The sequence below is a fragment of the Podarcis erhardii genome (assembly GCF_964252035.2).
Source record: "Podarcis erhardii genome assembly, chromosome: 17".
Taxonomy (NCBI): domain Eukaryota; kingdom Metazoa; phylum Chordata; class Lepidosauria; order Squamata; family Lacertidae; genus Podarcis; species Podarcis erhardii.
This window is the reverse complement of record NC_138515.1, coordinates 9,136,558-9,159,875: the sequence shown is the minus strand read 5'-3', so window position 1 is coordinate 9,159,875 and position 23,318 is coordinate 9,136,558. Positions and strand designations below refer to the sequence as shown.

The following is a 23,318-nucleotide window of genomic DNA, read 5'->3' as shown; positions in this document are numbered from 1 at the left end:
AAAAAAGTATTTCAATCAGATCTAGTCTGGAAAAAAGTAGTCATTCATGTGTTTCCGTGAGTGAGTTTTTTTAGAACATCAGACTTGCAGGTGAAGAAGGCAGAGACTGAAAAGTTTTAAGACTTTAATAGCTCTGCTTCGTTAGTCACTGCAAAACTATATAATTACATGACAGTGTGACACACACACACACAGCGGAAGAAAATCATTATGATTTTATTTATTTACTCCACAACATTAATACTTACAACGAGAAAGCAAAGGAAGAAATCCAAAGCCATACTTTTAAAACATACGAAGGTTAAAAATATTTCTGAATCAGCCAGAATCCCAGATCCTCGGCGACAATCGAATCCTGTTTCCCGGACTCCAGTCCACGATTCGAGACTTTTAAATCGGAATTAGCAGAAGCAGCCGCCCGATCCACAGAGCGTTCTCTCTCCTTCTCCTTTCCCTTTAATGGGGTGGGCGGGGCAGAACGCGCGTTTCGCAGCCGCGCGCCCTGACGTGCCTCCTTGACCCGGAAGCGCCCCGTGCCCACGTGCGGGAAGACACGGGGCGGAGGGAGCATGTCGGCGCAGCAGGAACTGAGGATCAACGCGGCGTTCGCGGCGCGCTACGGGCGCTACCGGCGGCGAGAGGAGCTGCAGCGGCGTGAGTGGCGGGCGGGGAGGGAAGCGGACCGAGCCAGAGCAGCTAGTGTTGCTTGCACTGGCCGGCAGCGGCTCCGCGGGATTTCAAGGCAGGGGAGTCTCTCCCAGCGCTGCCTGGGCTCGAACCAGTGCCGGATTTACGTATAAGCTAAACAAGCTATAGCTTAGGGCGCCACTCTCTTGGGGGGACCCCCAAAATATTTAAAGGGGGGGGGACTGGATGTACATTTCCAAAATATAAGATAAAAAACAAATAAAATAAAACCTACCTACAGCAACAGTGTTTTGTGTTGTGTAGGCTCCTATTTGTTATGTGCAAATGGCTTTAGATACCTATTAGGTCCATAAATTACCATATAGCCTATAGTCAACACTTAACATCTTTCCGCAGGGCCTGCAAGACAGAGCTGTTCCGCCTGGCCTTGGGTTTGGACTCATCTGACCCTTATGTTTCTTCCGCTTATGGTTTTGATCTATGGGCTACTATTAAAATGAGGCTGCATTTTAAATTGTATTTTTTAACCTGTATTTTAAATTGGTCCCCCCCCCCCCCATTATGTTTTTTATTGTAATTTTACTAGTGTTAGCTACCCTGAGCCTGGCTCTGGCCAGGGAGGGCTGGGTATAAATAAATTATTATTATTATTATTATTATTATTTATTATTAAAAAACAGTGACAATTTGTTGTTGACAAAAGACAGCTGGACATATAAAGGGCCCCATTACCTTCAGTAGCTTAGGGCCTCATCAAACCTAAATCCAGCCCTGCTTCTGCCTGAGCTTGAACCCAGAACCTTCAGGGGCTGGAGGGATGGTCGCCCTTTGCTGCTCCTCTAACATCCTGCCCGGCTCCTTCCCTCCTTCTCTCCCTTCCACCCCTGCAGTGCAGGACCGCTATGGGGATGGAGGCGAAGGCGACGGGTCGAGTTCTGAGTCTGAGACCAGTTCCGAAGATGAGGTGAGTCCTGCTTCTGTTTTTAGCCGCGGAGAAGTTTCTGTTTTCTGTTTTCAGAAGTTCTGTTTTCTCTGCTGGGAAAACTTTTGGGTATTTTGTTTTTTTAAAAAATGGTTTTTCATATTAAAAATTTAGAGAGATTTTTTTCAAACATAAATCATAAAAACAAGACTCCAAGGCAAGGAATCTCCTGGACTTACATCCTCCCCTTTGTGGGTCCTGTTATTAATCGAGAAGTCCAGAGGGTGGCAACATGAGAACAGGCCTTCTCTACAGTGGCTCCCTGTTTGTGGAATGCTCTCCCCGGAGAAGGTCACCTGGTGCCTTCATATCTTTAGGCGCCAGGCAAATACAGTGGTGCCCCGCAAGACGAATGCCTCGCAAGACGGAAAACCCGCTAGACGAAAGGGTTTTCCATTTTGGAGGTGCTTCGCAAAACGAATTTCCTATGGGCTTGCATCGCAAGACGAAAATGTCTTGCGAGTTCCTGTGGGTTTTTTCCCCTCCCCCCCCCTTTTTCTAAGCCGCTTATCTGCTTATCCGCTAAGCTGATAAGCCGCTAATAGCGCTAATAGCGCTAAGCCGTCAATGGGCTTGCTTTGCAAGACGAAAAAACCGCTAGACGAAGAGACTCGCGGAACGGACTAATTTCGTCTTGCGAGGCACCACTGTACGTTCCTTTTTAACCAGGACATTCAACACCCTTTTAGAATGTGGCTTTGGGGGAGGGGGCTGTTATTGGGTTATTGCTTTTGGTTTGATTTTATATGTTGTGGTCTTGTTGTGAACCTCCCGGAGACCTCCAGGTATAGGGCGGGGTATAAGTTGAATAAATAATAATAATAATTCCATCTTGCATCTTATTATGATAAGCTAAATCTTTTACATCTCCATTGTGTCCAGAATTCACCCTACAAGTGATACTCCAATCCCACTAACAATTTTAACTGTTTACAATGTTTATAAATTTCCCCCGTTCCTCATTAAAATTTTGGTCTTCCTGATTTCTGACTCTTTCAGTCATTTTAGCCATTTCAGCATAGTGATGGACTAAGTTGTAACTTGGGGTCTTCTGGTTTATTAATCAACTGTTTCTCAATAACCATGATATTTTTTTAATATCTCCTCTTTGTTTCTGTCTTTTTTCCTCTTTAATATGCTATTCTGCTGCAGAAAGAAACCCCTCATCACTGCCTTGCTGGCGTCCCAAACTATGCCAATATTAGTACCTTTACTTGTATTCAAATCAAAATATTCTTTAAGATATTTTTGAGCCCTTTCAAAAGTCTCTACATTATCTAATAAATTTTCATTTAATCTCCACCTAAAGGATGTTTTATCCTTACCTTTAAAGGCAATTAGTACTGAATTATGGCCAGATAGGGTTTTTGGCAAAATTTCAGCTTTTGTAATTCTTGGACTAAGTTGATGGAAATATTTGGGTTTTGTTTTTATTGGAGAAGGCCAGGAAGGCAGGTTCCCCTGAATATCTTTTTCAGAATATATCCAATCTTAATTGTGTTCTTCTCCTGCGGCAGGAGCTGGACCCCAGATTGGATCGCGCTTTTTACAGCACGCTGGCGTTGCTGAAAACCAAAGATCCCCGGATTTATCAGAAGGATGTCACGTTCTACCGCGAGGAAGGTAATCACTGATCCAGGTTATGATTTCTTGCCTTGGGGGCAACTGTGGAACGTTCTGGCTTGGCCCAGGGAGACTTTTCGGAGCATTTTCTGATCTAGTTTGCGTCCCGAGAGCAGCTTTTTTTCTGGAATTGTCTGTTGGATCATCTATGGTTGCTTCTGCCTTCAGATTCTTCTTCAGATAGCGAAGGTGAGAAGCCGCCCCCCAAGAAGAAAGAAAAGCCCATGTTTCTGAAGGATTATGAGAGGAAGGTCATTCTGGACAAAGCAGGGTAAGATTTACCAACCAAAAGAAGAGTGGCAGATGAAATTACTGGACTATGCCAAACTGGCAAAACTGACCGGAAAAATCTGGAACCACCAGGATCCGACTTTTCTGAAAGTCTAGAATAAATTTGTGTTATATTTGAAAGACAACTGCAAACAACTAACATCGCTAGTAGGGTTACAAGAAGTTTGTAAGGTTAAATTTATTACTTATTACAGTTAATTTAGTATGCAAACAAGATTATAATCTAATAGCAATAAGCTATACAAGAAAATGCAGTACATAGACAATAGTTTTGAAAACCATCAGTCAGGGAGGGGGGAAGTCGCAGGCTGATGAAGCCAAAACAAAAAATGATAGCATTTGATCTCATTTCATTCTGTTGCGAGTTCCCTGCCACTGCTCCACGTTTATTTCTTAATATTGAAGGTGAAGAAGATGACGCAAACAATCTCTGCACTTCACTCAGTCACAGCTACAGTTAGGGTCGCCCCCCCCTTTCCCTCTGATTTGTACATCTTACTGACTTTTTACAGCTGTCGTCTCAAAAATTAATTAAGATGCATTTGAAAAAAACCACACATGCTTCCCTGTGTTGTACAGAATGGAACTATCAACTCACTATCCCTCTTTTCCTACAGCAAATATGAAGATGAAGAAAACGATGAAGGAGAACCAGTTAAAAACAGAAAGGTGAGTCTGGGAATCTGGAGATCCCTGGAGATCCCCGCCTGAGAAACAGTTTTTATCCAAATGTGATTTTGGTTTTAAATGCAGTGTAAGGTAGTCTCTGTGGGAGTATATTGTATTTAATTATGGGGTATCAGAGTTTTTAGGGGGTTAACCAGGCTGGGATAGCAGGGATAGTATGCTTGTTGGTTTTTGAATGTTTGATGTAGATTTTTTCAATTTCGTTGTTCTGTATAGGACAATGACAATAAAGATTATTGTATTGTATCGTGAACTGGGGCTTGGTGCTGTACAGTTCTTGGAGAATTGTGCTGTTTCTGACCAAGGGAATTCCTGGCCCATTCTAGGAAAGGTGCACAGTTGTGGCACGGGGTATTAACCTTCTCTCCCCCCCCCCCCAATTTTTCAGAGTTACGTAGAAGAGCAGAAGCAGCTTAAGGAGAGGTGAGCTGAGAACTGTGCCGGAGGGGAGAGCCAAACTCATCAACATAACAGGCTTGCAGACAATATCTCCCCACCCCACTTTTGACATTCCTCTTTGAGTGTGCCATCTTTTTCCAGCGATGAGGTGCACAAGGGATCAGGCCCCATTCCCAAATACCATGCATGGGGGGAGTATGCTGCCATTACATAATGTGGGGGGGGGAATCACTGCACAGCAGCCCCTTGTTGTTGTTTTCAGAAAACAGATTCTGAGACTGAGAATGGACTCCTTCCCTTCTCCTGAGCTGGGCTTTTCCCATCACCCCAACTCCCATCATCCCTAGCTAACAGGACCAGTAGTCAGGGATAATGGGAGTTGTAGTCCCAAAACATCTGGAGGGCCGAGTTTGCCTATGCCTGATCTATGTTGACTGTCCCTGTGCACCATGCGCACACACAGAAGCAACACCTCTAGTTACAGATTTTTTGGGGTGTGCATGGCACCCCAAAATGAATTAAATCTGTAACCAGTGGTACCACTGTATATCTGAGTTTTTAACACTCTTTCTAAACCCGACTTTGCCCCCCCCCCCCTATGCAGCTTCCAAAAGTTTGTGGCCGACAGTGATGAAGATGATGATGAAGGTGGAAGCTCGACATCCTTGCTGCAGAAACGGCCCAAAAGTAAAGAGGACAAGGTGTGTGTGTTATAATAATAATAATAATAATAATAATAATAATAATAATACTTTTTTATTTATACCCCGCCCTCCCCAGCCAAGGCCGGGCTCAGAGCGGCTTACAAGCAATAATAAAAACAAGTTGAATGATGACAACTTAAAAACAAAATTAAAATACAACATTAAAATATTGAAACATTAAAATATTAAAATGTAGCCTCATCGCAGGAGGAGAAGGAAAGGAAAAAAGAAAGAGAGGGAGGGAGGGAATCAAACTGGCTCCAAGCCAAAGGCCAGGCGGAACAACTCTGTCTTACAGGCCCTGCGGAAAGAAATCAGATCCTGCAGGGCCCTGGTCTCATGAGGCAGAGCGTTCCACCAGGCCGGAGCCAGAGTTGAAAAGGCCCTGGCTCTGGTTGAAGCCAGTCTAACTTCCTTAGGGCCTGGGACCACTAGGGTGTTGCTATTTATGGACCTTGAGGCTCTCCGTGGGGCATACCGGGAGAGGCGGTCCCGTAGGTACGAGGGTCCTAGGCCGTGAAGGGCTTTAAAGGTCAAAAGCAGTACCTTAAATCTGACCCTGTACTCCACCGGGAGCCAGCGCAGTTTGAAAAGCACTGGGTGAATATGCTCCCATGGCAGAGACCCTGTGAGGAGCCTCGCTGCAGCATTCTGCACCCTCTGGAGTTTCTGGGTCAGCTTCAAGGGCAGCCCCGCATAGAGCGAATTACAGTAGTCAAGCCTGGAGGTGACCATCGCCTGGATCACTGTGGCCAGGTCGGGGCGGGAAAGGTAAGGGACCAACTGCTTGATGCGGCGAAGGTAGAAAAATGTCGCCTTGGCTGTTGCTGTAACCTGCGTCTCCATGGAAAGGGAGGCGTCAAGGATTACACCCAAACTCTTAATGGAAGGCAATGGCACTAATTGGGCCCCCGCAAGAGAATGGAGATGTAAAAGAGATGCCTCAAATTGAAAGGCTAAGGGGGGGCAACTCCTTCACCGTCCTATAGCAGTAGAAGTTGCTTTGCTGGCGATGCTCCAAAATTCAAGCTTGAGCATCAGCCGGCATGCTGTAAGGTGACCCTGGTGATACCTGCCTTTTGATGGCCCTGGTGAAGACCTCTTTCTTAACGGGAGCAGGAGGTGAGGGGCTGAACGATGGGTATACATATTTTAATAGCCACTAAACTTTGAAATAGGGGACGCGGGTGGCGCTGTGGGTTAAACCACAGAGCCTAGGACTTGCCGATCAGAAGGTCGGCAGTTCAAATCCCCGCGACGAGGTGAGCTCCCGTTGCTTGGTCCCTGCTCCTGCCAACCTAGCAGTTTGAAAGCACGTCAAAGTGCAAGTAGATAAATAGGTGTGAACGTAAATGGCATTTCCGTGCCCTGCTCTGGTTCGCCAGAAGCGGCTTAGTCATGCTGACCACATGACCTGGAAGCTGTACACCGGCTCCCTTGGCCAGTAAAGCGAGATGAGCACCGCAGCCCCAGAGTCGGTCACGACTGGACCTAATGGTCAGGAGTCCCTTTACCTTTTTAAACTTTGAAATAAGGACGCAGGTGGCACTGTGGTCTAAACCACTGAGCCTAGGGCTTGCCGATCAGAAGGTTGGCGGTTCGAATCCCCACAACAGGGTGCGCTCCCATTGCTCGGTCCCAGCTCCTGCCAACCTAGCAGTGCGAAAGCACGTCAAAGTGCAAGTAGATCAATAGGTACCACTCTGGCGGGAAGGTAAACGGCGTTTCCGTGCTCTCCTCTGGTTCGCCAGAAGCGGCTTAGTCATGCTGGCCACATGACCCAGAAGCCGTCTGTGGACAAACGCCGGCTCCCTTGGCCTATAGAGTGAGGTGAGTGTACAATTCCAGAGTCGTCCGTGACTGGACCTTACGGTCGGGGGTACCTTTACCTTTAAACTTTGAAATTTTAATGTTCAGATAAATGTAGCTGCCTTTGGTCAACGTCAGGGTGGTGTGTTTTTGTTTTTGTTGTTTAGATTTATATACTGCGTTTCGTCTTAAGTTCTCAGGGTGGTTCACAGAATAAAATACAGGATAAAAACAAGCACATAATCTCACGTTGCCACCCTCTAGGCCTCATGTGGAGGAGGCACACAAAGAAGGGCCTCGGATGATAAACAGAAAATCTGGGATGGTTTATATGGGGAGAGGTGGACCTATAGGTATTGGGTTCCTGAGCTGTTTAAGGCTTTGTAGGTCAGAACCAGCACTTTGAATTGGGACCAGAAGCTAGTTGGCAGCCAGTGCAGCCAGGCCAGGATTGGTGTTCTGTGCCCAAGCCAGTGAGCAACCTGGCCTCCAGATTCTGTACTGGCTGAAGCTTCCAAACAGTTTTCAGAGGCAGCCCTGTGTATAATCCATGACATTGTTGCCTCGATTCTACCTTCTCTTCTGTTCTCTCAGGAGCACGAGGAGGCAGACTACATCAGTTGGTTAAAAGGTCAGGAGAAGCCACAAGCAGAGGAAGTGCTCCAGGACTTGGTATGTATTATTATTATTATTTAATATATATTTTTTTATTTATATGCTGACAAACATAAAACACATAGATGTACAATATATTACAAACAAAATACAAATACTATATAAATGTAAAAATAAAAAATAGAAAAAAGAGCAAATAGGGAAAAGCAAAGAACGTATCTCAAAAATAAGATATGTATTAACCTAAATTTGAATCCATTTTCTTTGTTGACTTCCTTTGTCCTCTACATGGGTCTAATATCAACCATGGCAATCTGCTTTCTTTAATCTTCTTCTTAACTTACTTTCTATTTTGATTGTCCTTATTCTAACCATACATCAGTTTACAGAAGTTAATTAAAACAAGTCCAAGAAGTAATATGTGGGCATTGCTTCTTCAGATAATCACTATATCACTACAAAAAAATTGTATCTAAAGATTTTCTTCATTTCTTCAAAGACCAAGTCCCAGAAGCCCTTAACTTTTTCACATTGCCACCACATGTTTATAAGTGTGCTCTCTGATCTGTTGCACCTCCAGCATAAGTTGGATTTAGTTTTATACATTTTTTCAGATTTTTGTAGGTGTCAAATACCACCTGGTATGCAATGGGCTTGGGGATCCGTCACTTTGGACGACACTGAAAAATGGGCTACAATGATGGGCATCCCCATCTGGTTCTGTATGACCACTGTCTGGTTTGTGGCTTCTTCCTAATGAATTAAGGCACTGTTTCCCTCAGACCTAGACAAATAATAATAATAATAATAATAATAATAATAATAATAATAAATTTTATTTATATCCCGCCCTCCCCAGCCGAAGCCGGGCTCAGGGCGGCTAACAACAATCAACAATCAAACCATCAGATATTCACACATTCTAAAAATATTACATTATAAAAATCAATTAAAATCAAATTAATGGCAACTAATTAAGCAAGATTCTAAGCAGGTTGCCAGAGGAGGGAGTCAGGCTGCGCCCTGACCAAAGGCCTGGTGGAACAACTCTGTCTTGCAGGCCCTGCGGAAGGATGTCAGGTCCCGCAGGGCCCTAGTCTCTTGTGACAGAGCGTTCCACCAGATTGGAGCCGCAGCCGAGAAGGCCCTGGCTCTAGTTGAGGCCAGCCTAACCTCTCTGAGGCCTGGGACCTTGAGGATGTTATTATTTGCAGACCGTAGGTTTCTCTGTGGGGCATACCAGGAGAGGCGGTCCCGTAGGTACGAGGGACCTAGGCCGTATAGGGCTTTAAAGGTTAAAACCAGCACCTTAAACCTGATCCTGTACTCCACCGGGAGCCAGTGCAGCTGGTATAGTACCGGTTGAATGTGATCTCGCAGCGAAGACCCCATAAGGAGTCTCGCCGTGGCATTCTGCACCCGCTGGAGTTTCTGGGTCAGTCTTAAGGGCAGCCCCACGTAGAGCGAGTTACAATAATCCAGTCTGGAGGTGACCGTCGCATGGATCACAGTGGCTAGGTCAGGGCGAGAGAGATAAGGGGCCAACTGCTTAGCTTGGCGGAGATGAAAAAATGCCGCCTTTGTTATAGCTGTAATCTGCGCCTCCATAGAGAGGGAGGTATCGAAGATTACACCCAAACTCTTAACGGACGGTGCTGGCACTAATTGCACCCCCGCAAGAGATGGGAGTTGCCCCCTCAATCCCATATCATCCCGCCCCAGCCAGAGGACCTCTGTCTTCGAAGGATTTAACTTCAACCGGCTCCCACGTAACCATCCAGCCACAGCTTCCAGGCAAAGCTTCAGAACAGCTGCGACTCCCAGAAACGCATGATTAGGGTTGCAGTGCCTTTCCCAAGACGCTCAGTGTGCTGGTCTTGGTCTTGAGAGTCTCAAGTTATCTAGGAGAAGGGATCCGACCATTTGCTGTTTCCTTAAAAGGTAAAGGGACCCCTAACCATTAGGTCCAGTCGCGGATGACTCGGGGGTTGCGGCGCTCATCTCGCTTTACTGGCTGAGGGAGCCGGTGTACAGCTTCTGGGTCATGTGGCAAGAATGACTAAGCTGCTTCTGGCAAACCAGAGCAGTGCATGGCAACGCCGTTTACCTTCCCGCCAGAGCGGTACCTATTTCACTAGTTGCACTTGACGTGCTTTCAAACTGCTAGGTTGGCAGGAGCTGGGACCGAGCAACAGGAGCTCACCCCGTCGCAGGGATTTGAACCCCTGACCTTCTGATCAGCAAGCCCTAGGCTCTGTGGTTTAACCCACACTTCCAGCCGCCTCAATAAAGTAACGGAACAGAGACAAGTATCTTGACATAGAAAGGATTGGGCTCCGTTAATTCCTGGGTCCTGCTAAATCCACACCTCGAGCTGTTTTCTGCTAGTCTGAAGCTAGCAGAACATTTTTCTGCATGAGCAGGCGCTTCCCCACGTTGCTCCAGGAAAGCATGTGTCTGCCCCATTGATTGATTGATTGATTGATTGATTGATTGAATTTATATACTGCCCTATACCCGGAGGTCTCAGGGCGGTTCACAGAAAAGATCACAGTATATAAAATAAAAATAAAAGCAGTAACCCAATAACAGCCACCCCCCCAAGATCCACATTTTAAAAGGGTATGGGATGTCCATCAGGTCAACCAAAGGCCTGGTTAAAAAGGACCATTTTTGCCTGATGCCTAAAGGTGTATAATGAAGGTGCCAGGCGAACTTCCCTGGGCGGAGCATTCCACAGACAGGGAGGCCACTGCGGAGAAGGCCCTGTTCTCATGTTGCCACCCTCTGGACCTCTCAAAGAGGAGGCACACGAAGGAGGGCCTCATAAGATTATCCCAGGGTCCAGGCAGGTTCATATCAAAAGAGGCGGTCCTTGAGGTATTGCAGTCCTGAGCTGTTCAAGGCTTTAGGGGTCAAAACCAGCACTTTGAATTGGGCCCGGAAACTAATTGGTAGCCGGTGCAGTTGGACCAGGATCGGTGTAGTATACTCAAACCGTCTTGCTCCGGTGAGCAACTGAATTCTGCGCTATCTGAAGTTTTTGATCCGTCTTCAGAGGCAGCCCTACATATAATGTATATCTCACCTTGTTAGGATGAAATGGTCCTTTGGAGGATTTTCTGCACTGTCCCTGTCTTCCAGAGGAGTCTTTGGGTCTGGGTTTGATGGTATCTTGAGCCTTGCTCGGGACTTGAGGCGGGTGACTTCATTTTGGGTTTCCTCTCTTTCCCCAGGCTCCCCTTAAAGAATACTGGAACGACCCACAACTCGATGAGGGGGAGCGGTTCCTGCGAGATTATATCTTGAACAAGCGCTACAAGGAGGCAGATGATGGAGGGGAGGAAGAGGAGGAGGAGGAGGATGGGTGAGTGCCAAAGGATGGATTTTTGAGTTCCTTAAGGATAGGGCATAACTTCCCTGGTGTTTCTCCCCCTGTCCCCATTCCAGGTGAAGGTAGATGGAAAGGAAATTTATTTGTTGAGCTCCCCTCTTCCCCCATTCACTAATAGTGCACGTTCATGGGCAAGATCTAACACAATGTCACTTAATGGAGGTTGGTAATCTGTGGGTATGCCTTCTATAGTGACACCAGGATAACCTTAATAAATAAATTTTATTTTTTAAAAAATAATTCATCCATGCTCACATGGTCCGGAGGGAGGTGTTCATGGGTCCATGGGCTAAGTTATTTGCACAGTGTTCTTTCCTCTTAAAGTTTCTGATTTTCACCATCAATACGAGGAAAGATCATGCTTACTAGCTGCTTTGCTTCTCAATATTCTCTGGTTGGCCTCTGTTATTTTCTCCTACCGATAGAGAACCTACCTAAGGACTATATACGGGCTCTTGGGTACCCCGTAAGGGATAAAGTAGCAGTTATTTATTATAACACTGTCCTTGCGCTATATTCCCTCTTCCTGTTCATGTGCTTTCCTCTCCACAGGCTCACCGGAGCGCAGCTGGCTATATCGGATTCGTCGGATGAGGGCGAGCTGTTCTTAAAGAAGCAAGAGGATTTCGAGCGCAAGTACAACTTCCGGTTCGAGGAGCCTGAGGCCCAGTTGGTGAGGGGAAACGTTCTCTGCTTACACTGGGAAGTTAGGCTTTCTTCTCGGTGTCCTGGCGCCATTATGTTATGAGTGACAAGAGGGATGTCCTCTCTCTGTGAGGAGACTGGGGTGATGAAAGGGGGTGCTGCTGGGATCTCTGCTCATCTGAAGAACGTGAGGCTGAAGAGTTCTTCTTTTCTCCGATACCTGTACCGCCAGATGAAAACATATCCCCGCAACATTGCAACCTCAGTGCGCCGGAAGGACGAACGCCGTAAAGAGAAACGACAGGAGACTCAGGAGCGCAAGAAGAAAGTGAGTTCTGCACAGATACGAGCGGAGGATGTTCAGCTCTATTGGGCTGCCTAGGAGGGCTGAAACTTTTGCCTATTATTATTATTATTATTATTATTATTAGAATTTATATACCGCCCTATGCCCAGAGGTCTCAGGGCAGTTCACAGAACAAAATCAAAATATAAAACCACAAAATATATAATCAAAACGAAAACAACAACCCAATAACACATCCCAAAAACCCCCACATTTTAAAAGGGCATAGGGCAGGGGTAGGCAACCTAAGGCCCAGGGGCCGGGGCCGGCCCAATCGCCTTCTCAATCCGGCCTGCGGACAGTCCGGGAATCAGCATGTTTTTACATGAGTAGAATGTGTGCTTTTATTTAAAAAGCATCTCTGTTTATTTGTGGGGCATAGGAATTTGTCCATTCCCCCCCCCTCAAAATATAGTCTGGCCCACCACATGGTCTGAGGGACGGTGGACCAGCCCACGACTGAAAAAGGTTGCTGACCCCTGGTTTAGGGTGTCAAATCAAATCAACCAAAGACCTGGTTAAAATGGAACGTTTTTGCGTGGTGCCTAAAGGTGTATAATTAATCATTTCATTTCTGTACCGCTTTACATTTTTCAGAAAAGAGCTCAAAGCGGTTTACAAACCTACAATAAAACATCAAAAAAAGTAATCCAGAATAAAACGTTACTGAAGAAAGTCAAATATAAATTATAAATTCCAAGCAACACAAATAACGGGAAACTAAAATGTTAAAGATTTCGAAATAAAATATTGCAAAGAAGGTAAACTATGGAGCACACGTTTCATGCAGCAAAGTTAACCCAAAAAATTATCTGAAACATTTCAAAAGAAATCATTACTAAAGGAAGTCCAGTATAAAATGCACATTTAAAACAGCATAATTAGCAAGGAAATAAAATATGAACATAGAGCATATCTGCTGCTGTTGCTGCCATTCCTGTCAATGTGGTTCATGGTGGGCGATAGCAATGGAAGCTCAGACTCAGTGACCTGGGTCTGCACTCAGACAGCCAAGGTGATCTCTGGTCTCTTCAGCAACCTCAGCTTTTGTAGCTGGAGTCAGTCCAGACCCTGCCCTCCCAGGTCAGGTGGGGAAAGTCCTGCAAAGCGGGGAGCAGGTCTCTCAGGACTCACAGTGTAGGCGGGTTCAGGCATGAAGGGGCCAGGCGAACTTCCCCGGGGAGAGCATTCTTCAGACGTAGATCTGGCTGCTGGATGCGCCAAATAATGGCCTCCTCCCATAATACTGTGCTTTTCTTCACCCTAAAAGGAGAAGGCTCAAAAACAGGAGGAGCTGAAGCAGCTGAAGAACCTGAAGCGCCGGGAGATCCTGGAACGGCTGGGGAAGCTGCGTGAGATCACGGGCAGTGCAACCAGCACCTTCCAGGAAATGGACCTCGAAGGGGACTTCGATCCCACCCAACATGACCAGCTGATGGAGGTGGGTGCATGTTGTATACCAATGCCGAGGGTTCTGGCTGGCAGCCAGAAGACACTGCCCCAGCCCCTCTCCAAAATGGTAGGGCCGTGTTAAGGCTGAGTCAGCTGAACCCCGTTCTCCTGCCACAACGAGAAATTGAGGGAAGTAGATTTGGCTTGTCGTTTGAAAACGGCTCAGTGAATTGATTTGAAACTGAGCAGTGCTTTTGCCTTCTAGGCATTAGCCAACTTCTTCTTTTTTTTTAGAAATCATTTTTATTTGATTTTACAAATATAAATTTATAACATTCCAAATGCGTATCCATATATAGAGATTACTCTGAATCTCGAGACTTCCCTCTCATCCCCTTCATGGGCCCTATTGTCAACATTTACAACTGCATATTATTCCATATTCTATGTAGTCGTACCTTGGAAGTCGAACGGAATCCATTCCAGAAGCCCATTCAACTTCCAAAACATTCGGAAGCCAAAGCGCAGCTTCTGATTGGCTGCAGGAGCTTCCAGCTGTTTGGGGACTACAATTCCCATCATCCCTGACCACTGGTCCTGTTAGCCAGGGGTGATGGGAGTTGTAGTCCCAAAACAGCTGGAGGGCCAAGTTGGGCCATCACTGGTTTAGGCAGTAGCCAATGCTTGAATTGATTTGTAGAGTTGGATGGGACCCTGAGGCCTGTCTAGTCTAACCCTTCTCCCGGTATGCCCCACGGAGGACCTTAAGGTCCATAAATAGCAACACCCTAGAGGTCCCGGGCCCTAAGGAAGTCAGATTAGCCTCAAGCAGAGCCAGGGTCTTTTCAACACTGGCTCCGGCCTGGTGGAACGCTCTGTTTCATGACACCAGGGCCCTGCAGGATCTCATTTCTTTCCGCAGGGCCTGTAAGACAGAGTTGTTCCGCCTGGCTTTTGGCTTGGAATCAACTTGATCCCCTCCCCCTCTCTCCTTTTTCCTTTCTCCTTCTGTGATGGAACTCCTATCTGGGGACTTCCCTGGTTTTTTCCTGGCCCACATAGGACCAGTCTGGATAGTTGGCCTTGGTGAAGACTTGACGTTTTCATCCCCCCAAAAGTTTTTGATTTGAGTTTCTACTGAAACGAGGCTCCATTTTAATGTTGTATTTTAATCTTGTTTTTAAGTTGTATTTCAATCAGTTGTTTTTATACCTGGTGTTAGCCGCCCTGAGCCCGGTCTTGGCTGGGGAGGGCGGGGTATAAATAAAATTTATTTTTTTTATATTATTATTATTATTATTATTATTATTATTATCATTCTCTGTTTCCTACAGAAATTATTTGGGGATGAGTATTACGGAGTTGGTGAGGAAGAGAAACCGCAGTTTGAGGCAGAGGAAGGAATTGACGGTATGTCGAGAAGATGCCCTGGCACATGAGGTCAGCATTGGGACCCCCAATTCTAGAGCAGTCCCCCCTCGACCTGGTGCTGTTCTGGGTGAGGATGGCAGGATCTCTTTGTCCAAACCATCTGGAGGGCACCATGTTGTGAAAGGCTGCTTTAGATGGGCACCTGGCCAGGTGGCTTTTAATTATGTGTTTGTGGGGTGTTGCATGGAACTGGATCTACTTTGTCTTGATCCAGCAAGGTTCTTGTTAGTCTTCATTTTGGAAGATCTGTTGCAGAACTGGGAGATGTTTTTGCCTGGGAGAATTTTTGCTGAAGAGAACATGACCTGGGGACATGAAAGGAGGAAGGCAAGCAAGCCAGGAGTATTCTGCAGATGCTGCCCACGTAATCTGGAATCTGCCAGGAATGTTAAAATGAGTGCTGTGCTTTAGATATCCTCAGGAGTCATTTGGTGTATTCTTGCATGACGCTTGTTTCTTTTTATTTATATATAATTTTTATTAAATTTTCTGATTTACATTTCAAAATATTCATTTAAACAAGCTTAATGACTTCCCTTCTTCTCTTTCCATGGTTCATTTTGCATACCACCCATCCTTCATATTTTACATAAAATAAACTATTCAGTAATCCATTGTTACATCCATCAGAACTTATTTTCACTGTTGAATTTATCTTAATGCTACCGGCATTCTTAAATGAACACAATTTTCACCCATATATTCAGTAAACATTTTCCAGTCTACATTCTTTTTGTTCCATAATTCTATATGTTATGTCTACAAGCTGCATGTATTCCATCAGTTTAAATTGCCGTTCTTCTTTGGTTGGGACCTTGCCGTTTTCTATTTTTGGGCTGACAAAACAGGAGCCGCAGTCGTAGCATACATAAATAGTCTTTTTTGACACCTGGGAATTGAATTATTCCCAACCAAAAGGACTCTGGTTTTTTGTTTTTTTTTAAAGTACTTTTAAACATTTTTTTCAATTCATTATATATCATTTCCCAATACCCTTTTACCCTTTTACAAGTCCACCACATATGATAAAACGTACCCTCAACCTCATTACATCTCCAGCACGTGAAGCTCATTTCATGCCTTCAGATGCCTTAACAGGAGGACTCTGTTTCTTTATCCATCCCAACTTTGGTTGAAGCATTCTTGGGCATTACTGCAGGCCGGCTCCTGGGTGAGGTTCTGAAAGCAATGGCACCAAAGGCATCATTAGCTTAGAAAGCAAAAATGTCTTTTTCGTCTTCATCCCGAATGCAGATGAGTGGAATTGGGACAAGTGGACAGGAGGGGATGGAACTGAAGCAGAAGGTGACCTAGGGCTGCAGGAGGACGAAGAATACCACCCCCACTGCGAGGATCCTGACTTTGTGGTATGTCTGGCTTGCATTCTTAACCAGGGGGCCCAGCTCTGGTTGCTGAGGTGGTGTGGGTCTTAATAATAATAATAATAATAATAATAATAATAATAATAATAATAATGAAGCGATAAAACATCAAACATTAAAAACTTCCCTAAACAGGGCTGCCTTCAGATGTCTTCTAAAGATAGTTGTTTATTTTCTTGACATCTGATGGGAGGGCGTTCCACAGGGCGGGCGCCACCACCAAGAAGGCCCTCTGCCTGGTTCCCTTTAACCTCACTTCTCACAGGGAGGAAACTGCCAGAAGGCCCTCGGAGCTGTACCTCAGTGTCTGGGCTGAACGATGGGGGTGGACATGCTCCTTCAGGTATACTTACGGGACCGCCTCTTCTGGTATGCCCCGCAGAGGACCTTAAGGTCCATGAATAATCATAGTTTAGAGGTCCCAGGCCCTAAGTAAGTTAGATTATCCTCCACCAGGGCCTGGTGCATTTCCAGGGTGCGTACTATCCTGCACTAACTCTGCAGCTTTCTTATGGCACCTGGAAGCATAGATTTGATCCAAGGTGGGAAGAGTGCACCCAGTTATTCTCTCTGCAGTCTTTACAGTCTTTAAAAGTCTTTACAGTCTTTTACAATGGTAAAATGCCATCAACAGGTCCTTTGAGAGGTTATTTTATGGGGTCGGGGGCTGGTGAGCGATAAGCAGCAGCTTCTTGCTCTATGTCTGGTTGGGTTCTAGTCTTGTTTTCCCTGCGTGGACTTTTGGCACCAGGGGAGAAGGGAGGTTGACTCTGCTCCCCTCCCGGGGTTTGCGACGCCCATGTGAAATGACGCTTGCTTTTCCCCTCTCTGCTCCCCTCCACAAACCACCTCTTCAGATGGATGCAGATTACGACCCCACCCAGGAGCCAGGCCCCTCCAGAAAGCAACGGAGGCTGGAAGTTCCCCTTCTGGGCAAAAAGAAGCGCAAGTCGCATTTTGCAGAGGCTGTCAGTCGGGAGAAAAAACCCTTTGACCCCGGTAAGGATGGTAATAATTATTATAATTATTAATTATTATTATTAATTATTATTAATAATAATAATAATAATTTTTAATAATAATAATAATTATTATTATTATTATTATTATTATTATTATTATTTATACCCCGCTCTTCCCAGTTCAGAAAACCGGGCTCAGGGCGGCTAACGACAAATTTAAAACACTTAACTGATGCAACAAAAACCAGCATAAAATACAGTATAAAACGTGAATAACAATAAATTCAGAATTCAAAAATCAGTTTAGGGGGGAAATCCATCCAATAAACATTAGATGATCACCAGGGCTAGCTGGCTAAATTAGTCCTATTTGGGCCAGCGAGGAGACCCAGGGAGAATTAGCTGTGGGATCCCAGAGCGGGTATGATGAGCAAGCCTTACTTGCATGGCGACTTTTGCCCATAGAACCTCTCCCAGGCCAGGTGGTGTCAATTGCATTTGAGAATTGTTGGAACTGAGAGAGAAGGGGACTCTCTCTCGCTCTCTTTGGGTGATGGAGGCTTCAGTGAGAGAGTGAACGTTTCTGGGCATTTTTCAGCTTCCCCGTTTAGTGAAAATCTCCTTGCCCAGCCAAGCTTATTTCTCTCTTCCCTCCCCCCGCTCTCTCTCTTTAAAATTATTTATGCTTCTCAGGTTTATACATTTCATTAATTTCACAATCATTTTAACGTTTCAAAATTTGACTTCCTTTGGTTCCTTAAATTTATTTTTAATGTCTTCTGCATATCCAAATTCACCTTAATTTGCTCGATTATTTATCTACTTTAAATACTCTTATAAAACTGCAGGTTATTACAGTAATCCTGCCGATGTTCTTATCTATTTAAAATTTATCTGTAAATATTCAATAAACCATTTCCATTCTTTTATAAGAAGTTTGCTATCTTGATTTCTTCTTATTCCAGTAAGTTTCGCCCTTTTTGCATATTCCACAAGTTGTTGTGTCCATTCTTCCTTTGCTGGGACTTCTACTTCTTTCCATTTTGGGGCGGGTAACATTCCTGCTGCTGTAGTAACATACATAAATAAGTTTCTTTTTATTTTATTTTTAAAAATATTTTTCTTAAATTTTATTTAACAAATTTAAATTCAAACATTAAACATCCACACCATCATTTAAGCTTCTCTGAATCCTTCAACTCCCCTCCGCCCTTCCATGGTTACAATTATCAATCTTTTTCCCAACTGCTTCCCTTATATTCTTTATTTTTTAATAAAGAAATAATCCATTTTTGCCATAGTTTTTCGTACATTACAAGCATTATTGCAATCCTTCCAAAGTTTTTAATTGTTAACAGTGTTCTCTTAAATACATTGTAGATTTTTTACATTGGGGAAAAATATGCATCAATAAGTTTCTATACAATTTAGGTACAGTGGTGCCCCGTAAGACGAACGCCTCGCAAGACGGAAAACCCGCTAGACGAGAGGGTTTTCCATTTTGGAGGCGCTTCGCAAAACGAATTTCCCTATGGGCTTGCTTCGCAAGACGAAATGTCTTGCGAGTTCCTGCGGGTTCCCCCCCCTTCCCCCCCCTTTTCCTAAGCCGCTAATAGCGCTAATCCGCTAAGCTGTCAATGGGCTTGCTTCGCAAGACGAAAAAACCGCTATACGAAGAGCCTCACGGAACGGATTAATTTCGTCTTGCGAGTCACCACTGTATTTCTTGCCCTATAATTCCCCAAAGAAAAGCTTCTGGTGTTTTTGTTTTGTTTTTTACAAAAATTATTTAAAACTCTCTTTCTCTTTGCAGAGACAAAGACCTTTGAGCAATACCTAGATGAATTCTACCGCCTGGACTATGAAGACCTGATAGGGGACCTTCCTTGCCGTTTCAAGTACCGAACCGTGGTCCCCTGCAGCTATGGCCTCTCGACCGAGGAGGTAGGTCACTTTACCCTTTTGCAGAGACTGAGGCGGATTTCTTTTCTCCCGCTGGGGTGGGGAGGACCATTGTCTGTTTTAGTAATACAGCGGTACCTCGGGTTACATACACTTCAGGTTACATATGCTTCAGGTTACAGACTCCGCTAACCCAGAAATAGTGCTTCAGGTTAAGAACTTTGCTTCAGGATGAGAACAGAAATCGTGCTCCAGCGGCACAGCAGCAGCAGGAGGCCCCATTCGCTAAAGTGGTGCTTCAGGTTAAGAACAGTTTCAGGTTAAGTACGGACCTCCGGAACGAATTAAGTACTTAACCTGAGGTACCACTGTATATTAGACGAGATCCAACAAACTGAAGCTCAATCCAGAGAAGATTGAGGCACTGTTTGTGGGCGGTTTGGTAGACTGGATGGGTGGAAGATGACCTGCTCTTGATGGGGTTACATTCCTTTTGAAGGAGCTGGTATGTAAGCTTGGGGATACTTCTGGACCCATTGCTTGAGACTCAGGTGGCCTCCGTGGCACGGGGTGCCTTCTGTCTGCTTCGGCAGGTGGCCCACAGATGCCCCTGTTTGGACAGGGATAGCCTAACATCTGTCATCTAAGCTCACGTAACCTCCGGGCTAGATTATTGCAATATGTTCTACATAGGGCTGCCTCTGAAGACGATTCAGAAATTTCAGCTTGTACAGAATGCGGCAGCCAAGTTGCTCAAGACATGGGTCAGGAACCTTTTTCAGCTGTGGGCCAGTCCACCGTCCCTCAGACCATGTGGTGGGCCGGACTATATTTTGAAGGAAAAAATGAACGAATTCCTATGCCCCACAAATAACCCAGAGATGCATTTTAAATAAAAGCACACATTCTACTCATGTAAAAACACCAAGCAGGCCCCACAAATAACCCAGGGATACATTTTAAATAAAAGGGCACATTCTACTCATGTAAAAACATGCTGATTGGTGCAACATTCGGACTGCCTCACCAGAATGGTGCATGCTCTGGTTATCTCTCACATGGGACTACTGCAATGCGCTCTGTGTGGGGCTACCTTTGAAGGTGACCCGGAAACTACAACTAATCCAGAATGCGGCAGCTAGACTGGTGACTGGGAGTGGCCGCCAAGACCACATAACACCGGTCTTGCAAGACCTACATTGGCTCCCAGTAAGTTTCCGAGCACAATTCAAAGTGTTGGTGCTGACCTTGAAAGCCCTAAACAGCCTCGGTCCAGTATATCTGAAGGAGCGTCTCCACCCTCAGTGTTCTGCCCGGACACTGAGGTCCAGCACCGAGGGCCTTCTGGCGGTTCCCTCCCTGCGAGAAGTGAGGTTACAGGGAACCAGGCAGAGGGCCTTCTTGGTAGTGGCACCCGCCCTGTGGAATGCCCTCCCACCAGATGTCAGAGAAAAACAACTACCAGACTTTTAGAAGACATCTGAAGGCAGCCCTGTTTAGGGAAGCTTTTAATGTTTGATGCATTACTGTATTAATATTTTGTTGGAAGCCTCCCAGAGTGGCTGGGGAAGCCCAGCCAGATGGGCGGGGTATAAATAATAAATTATTATTATTATTATTCAAATAAGAAATGAATGATTCTTTCTCCCTAGATCCTGGCAGCTGATGACAAGGAGCTGAACCGCTGGTGTTCTTTGCGGAAGACCTGTATGTACAGGTGAGGCGCAGGAAGGATGTGGTGTCTGTCTACACTGGAAACCGAATAAAAGTGCGGATCCTGCTGTGTGCAGTGTGGCTTGGGGACCAGGACTCCTGGGTTCTAGCCCACTTCTGGTTGTGCTGGTCGCCGCGACTCGTGCTTCAGTTTTTTCGAAGAATTCAAGATTTTCTGGCAAGCGACAATGAACAAAGGGGCCTCCAAGTTTGGGAATGGGGCGGAGGTGTCGGCTTCTGAGTCACAGAGCAATCCACCGCAGCTCTAATGTCTAGCAAAGAGGAATCTTTGCAGACCTCTTGGTTTTGGGGGGTTCTGCACCTGCACAAGGCACCATCCACTACCTGCCATGCTATTGTCTACAATGAGATGGTTTTGTTCCTTGCTCTTCCCCTCCCACCCCCATCAGGGTGGGAAGGCAGAGAAGGAGGGCATCTTACATGTGACACCTGACAGGTGTATTCTCCATGCAGGTCTGAGAAGGAGGAACTGCGAGACAAAACTGCCTATGAGCAGAAAGGCCAGAATACTTGGAAGAAGCAGCAGGTTCTCAAATCCCTTCAGTCAGAGTACGTTCTCTATTCGATATCTATCTATATTACTATTTTATTTGGTTTCAAGATTGCATTTTAACACTCAGTAATTATACTCTTTCAATGCTAATGACTTTCTGCTTGTCCATCCTCAAAGTTCATAAATATAATTTCACGTAACTGCATTTTAAAGTACCCCCATGTCAAGCTTCATCCTCTTTAACAGGTTTCTTAATATAATCTACTATTTTCCCCCTTAAACTTCAAACCCCACTGTGGACTTCATGTATAAAGAATTACTTTTTAAGTCAGGCAGGTCCAAAGTCCATTTCGGCGGCCTAATCCCGCCTGCCGGTTGGTTTAATCCGGTCCCTGTGGCAGTTTATTTCCTGGGGTAAAATCCTTAAAAAGGCCAACAACCTTGGCCGGCCCTCTCAGCCCTTCGCATTATCAAATCTGGCCCTCTTTGAAAAAAGTTTGGACACCAGTGTTTTAAGTAAATTAAGCAAGGTCTCCTGTCCTCCTTGCAAGGATCTAAGCTGGAGTCTCTTATCAGTGCCATCAGTTTGGTCATCTCTGCGTATTCTTTGATTTTTGTCAGTCAGTCTTCCTTGGAAGGTATTCTTTCCTCCTCCCACTTATGAGCATAAAGATTTCATGCCATTGTGATTACCGTATCTTTTGTTCCATAGGGCACACCGGACCATAGGGTGCATCTAGTTTTTAGGGGGGGAAATAAAGAAAAAAAATTATCCCCCCCCCCCAGCTGTGGGGTTACAACCTTGCTGCTGTTCCCAGAGCTTGCGGGGCTGGGGAAGCCTGAGCTTCCCCTGACCCCAGCCCGCAGAACAGGCTGCTATCCGCAAGCCTTCGGAGCCCGGCAGGAACTCCCGCCGGGCTCAGAAGGCTTGCGGATAGCTGCCTGAAGCGCACCGACCCCTCTCGCTCTACAGGCTTCAGCAAAAGCCTGCATTCGCTCCATAGGACGCACACACATTTCCCTTTCATTTTTCGAGGGGAAAAAGTGCATCCTGTAGAGCAAAAAATACGGTACATTCCCTCCTGAGGCCATCTCTTTCACTCTGCAACGCAGCAGTAGCCCTCTGAGATACGCACGAAGTGTTTTCGTCCTGTTTCATTCATCCGTTTGCTCCCCTTTCAGGGCGGAGGAGCCAGAAAGCGAAAAGAAAATGCCGGGCAAGAAAGGAAAGAAGGGCAGGGACAAGGCCAAGCGCCAGGAGCTGCCTGCTAAAGAGCTGCAGCCGCCCGGCGCCGAATGCGAGGAAGAACGGCTCCTGCTTCCCAAGGGAGATCCCGGACCGAAACCAGCGCCAGCCACAAGCAGCCAGGTGGAGACTGCCACTCCACAGGACCCCTCTCCTGTCCTCCCCAGAGTCCAGAGGCCGAAGAAGAGAAGCAGGAAGGGAGTGGCGCGGGTCCGTGTGGGCCGCTTGGAGTTCAGCCGCCAGCGACTACAGGCCTATGGCCTCAACGCAAAGCGCCTGCACTTCCGCCAGCTTCTCCGCGAGAAAAGGCGGAGGAAGCCTAAGGAGGGCACTCGAGACCAGGCCAAGAAAGCAGCTCAGGCCTGAGCTATCCTGCTGCGGCTCATCTTCGGAGCAAAAGCTTCCTTTCCTTGGACAAGCGATCTGTTTGATGGCTGCAAGCGATCGCCCAGAAGGTAGCGCTTGGTGCCTCTGGGCTTCAGGGCAGGATTCGTGCGGAAGAATGATTCAAATACATTGCCGGTTGATACCTTTGTCCCTCTTGGCATTTTTTATCGGCTCAATTGCGTCGTTCTGTTCTTCCACCCCAGTGTTTCCCAAATTTGGATCTCCAGCTGTTTTGGAGTACAGTTC

The 23,318-nt window shown here is 45.8% G+C and overlaps 1 protein-coding gene across 1 annotated transcript; it reads left to right on the top strand.

Moving 5' to 3' along the window:
- Positions 1 to 507: 507 nt before the first annotated feature.
- Positions 508 to 23,210, top strand: KRI1 (KRI1 homolog). The gene is made up of 19 exons (XM_081845043.1): positions 508 to 654; positions 1,539 to 1,612; positions 3,148 to 3,253; positions 3,422 to 3,524; positions 4,162 to 4,213; positions 4,620 to 4,654; positions 5,235 to 5,331; positions 7,738 to 7,815; positions 10,995 to 11,125; positions 11,705 to 11,825; positions 12,030 to 12,125; positions 13,414 to 13,584; positions 14,870 to 14,945; positions 16,221 to 16,333; positions 17,206 to 17,347; positions 19,124 to 19,254; positions 20,865 to 20,929; positions 21,400 to 21,495; positions 22,622 to 23,210. Exons 1-19 carry the CDS (start codon positions 570 to 572, stop codon positions 23,049 to 23,051), a joined length of 2,202 nt encoding a protein of 733 aa, XP_081701169.1. The 5' UTR covers positions 508 to 569; the 3' UTR covers positions 23,052 to 23,210.
- The last annotated feature ends 108 nt before the right edge of the window (positions 23,211 to 23,318 follow it).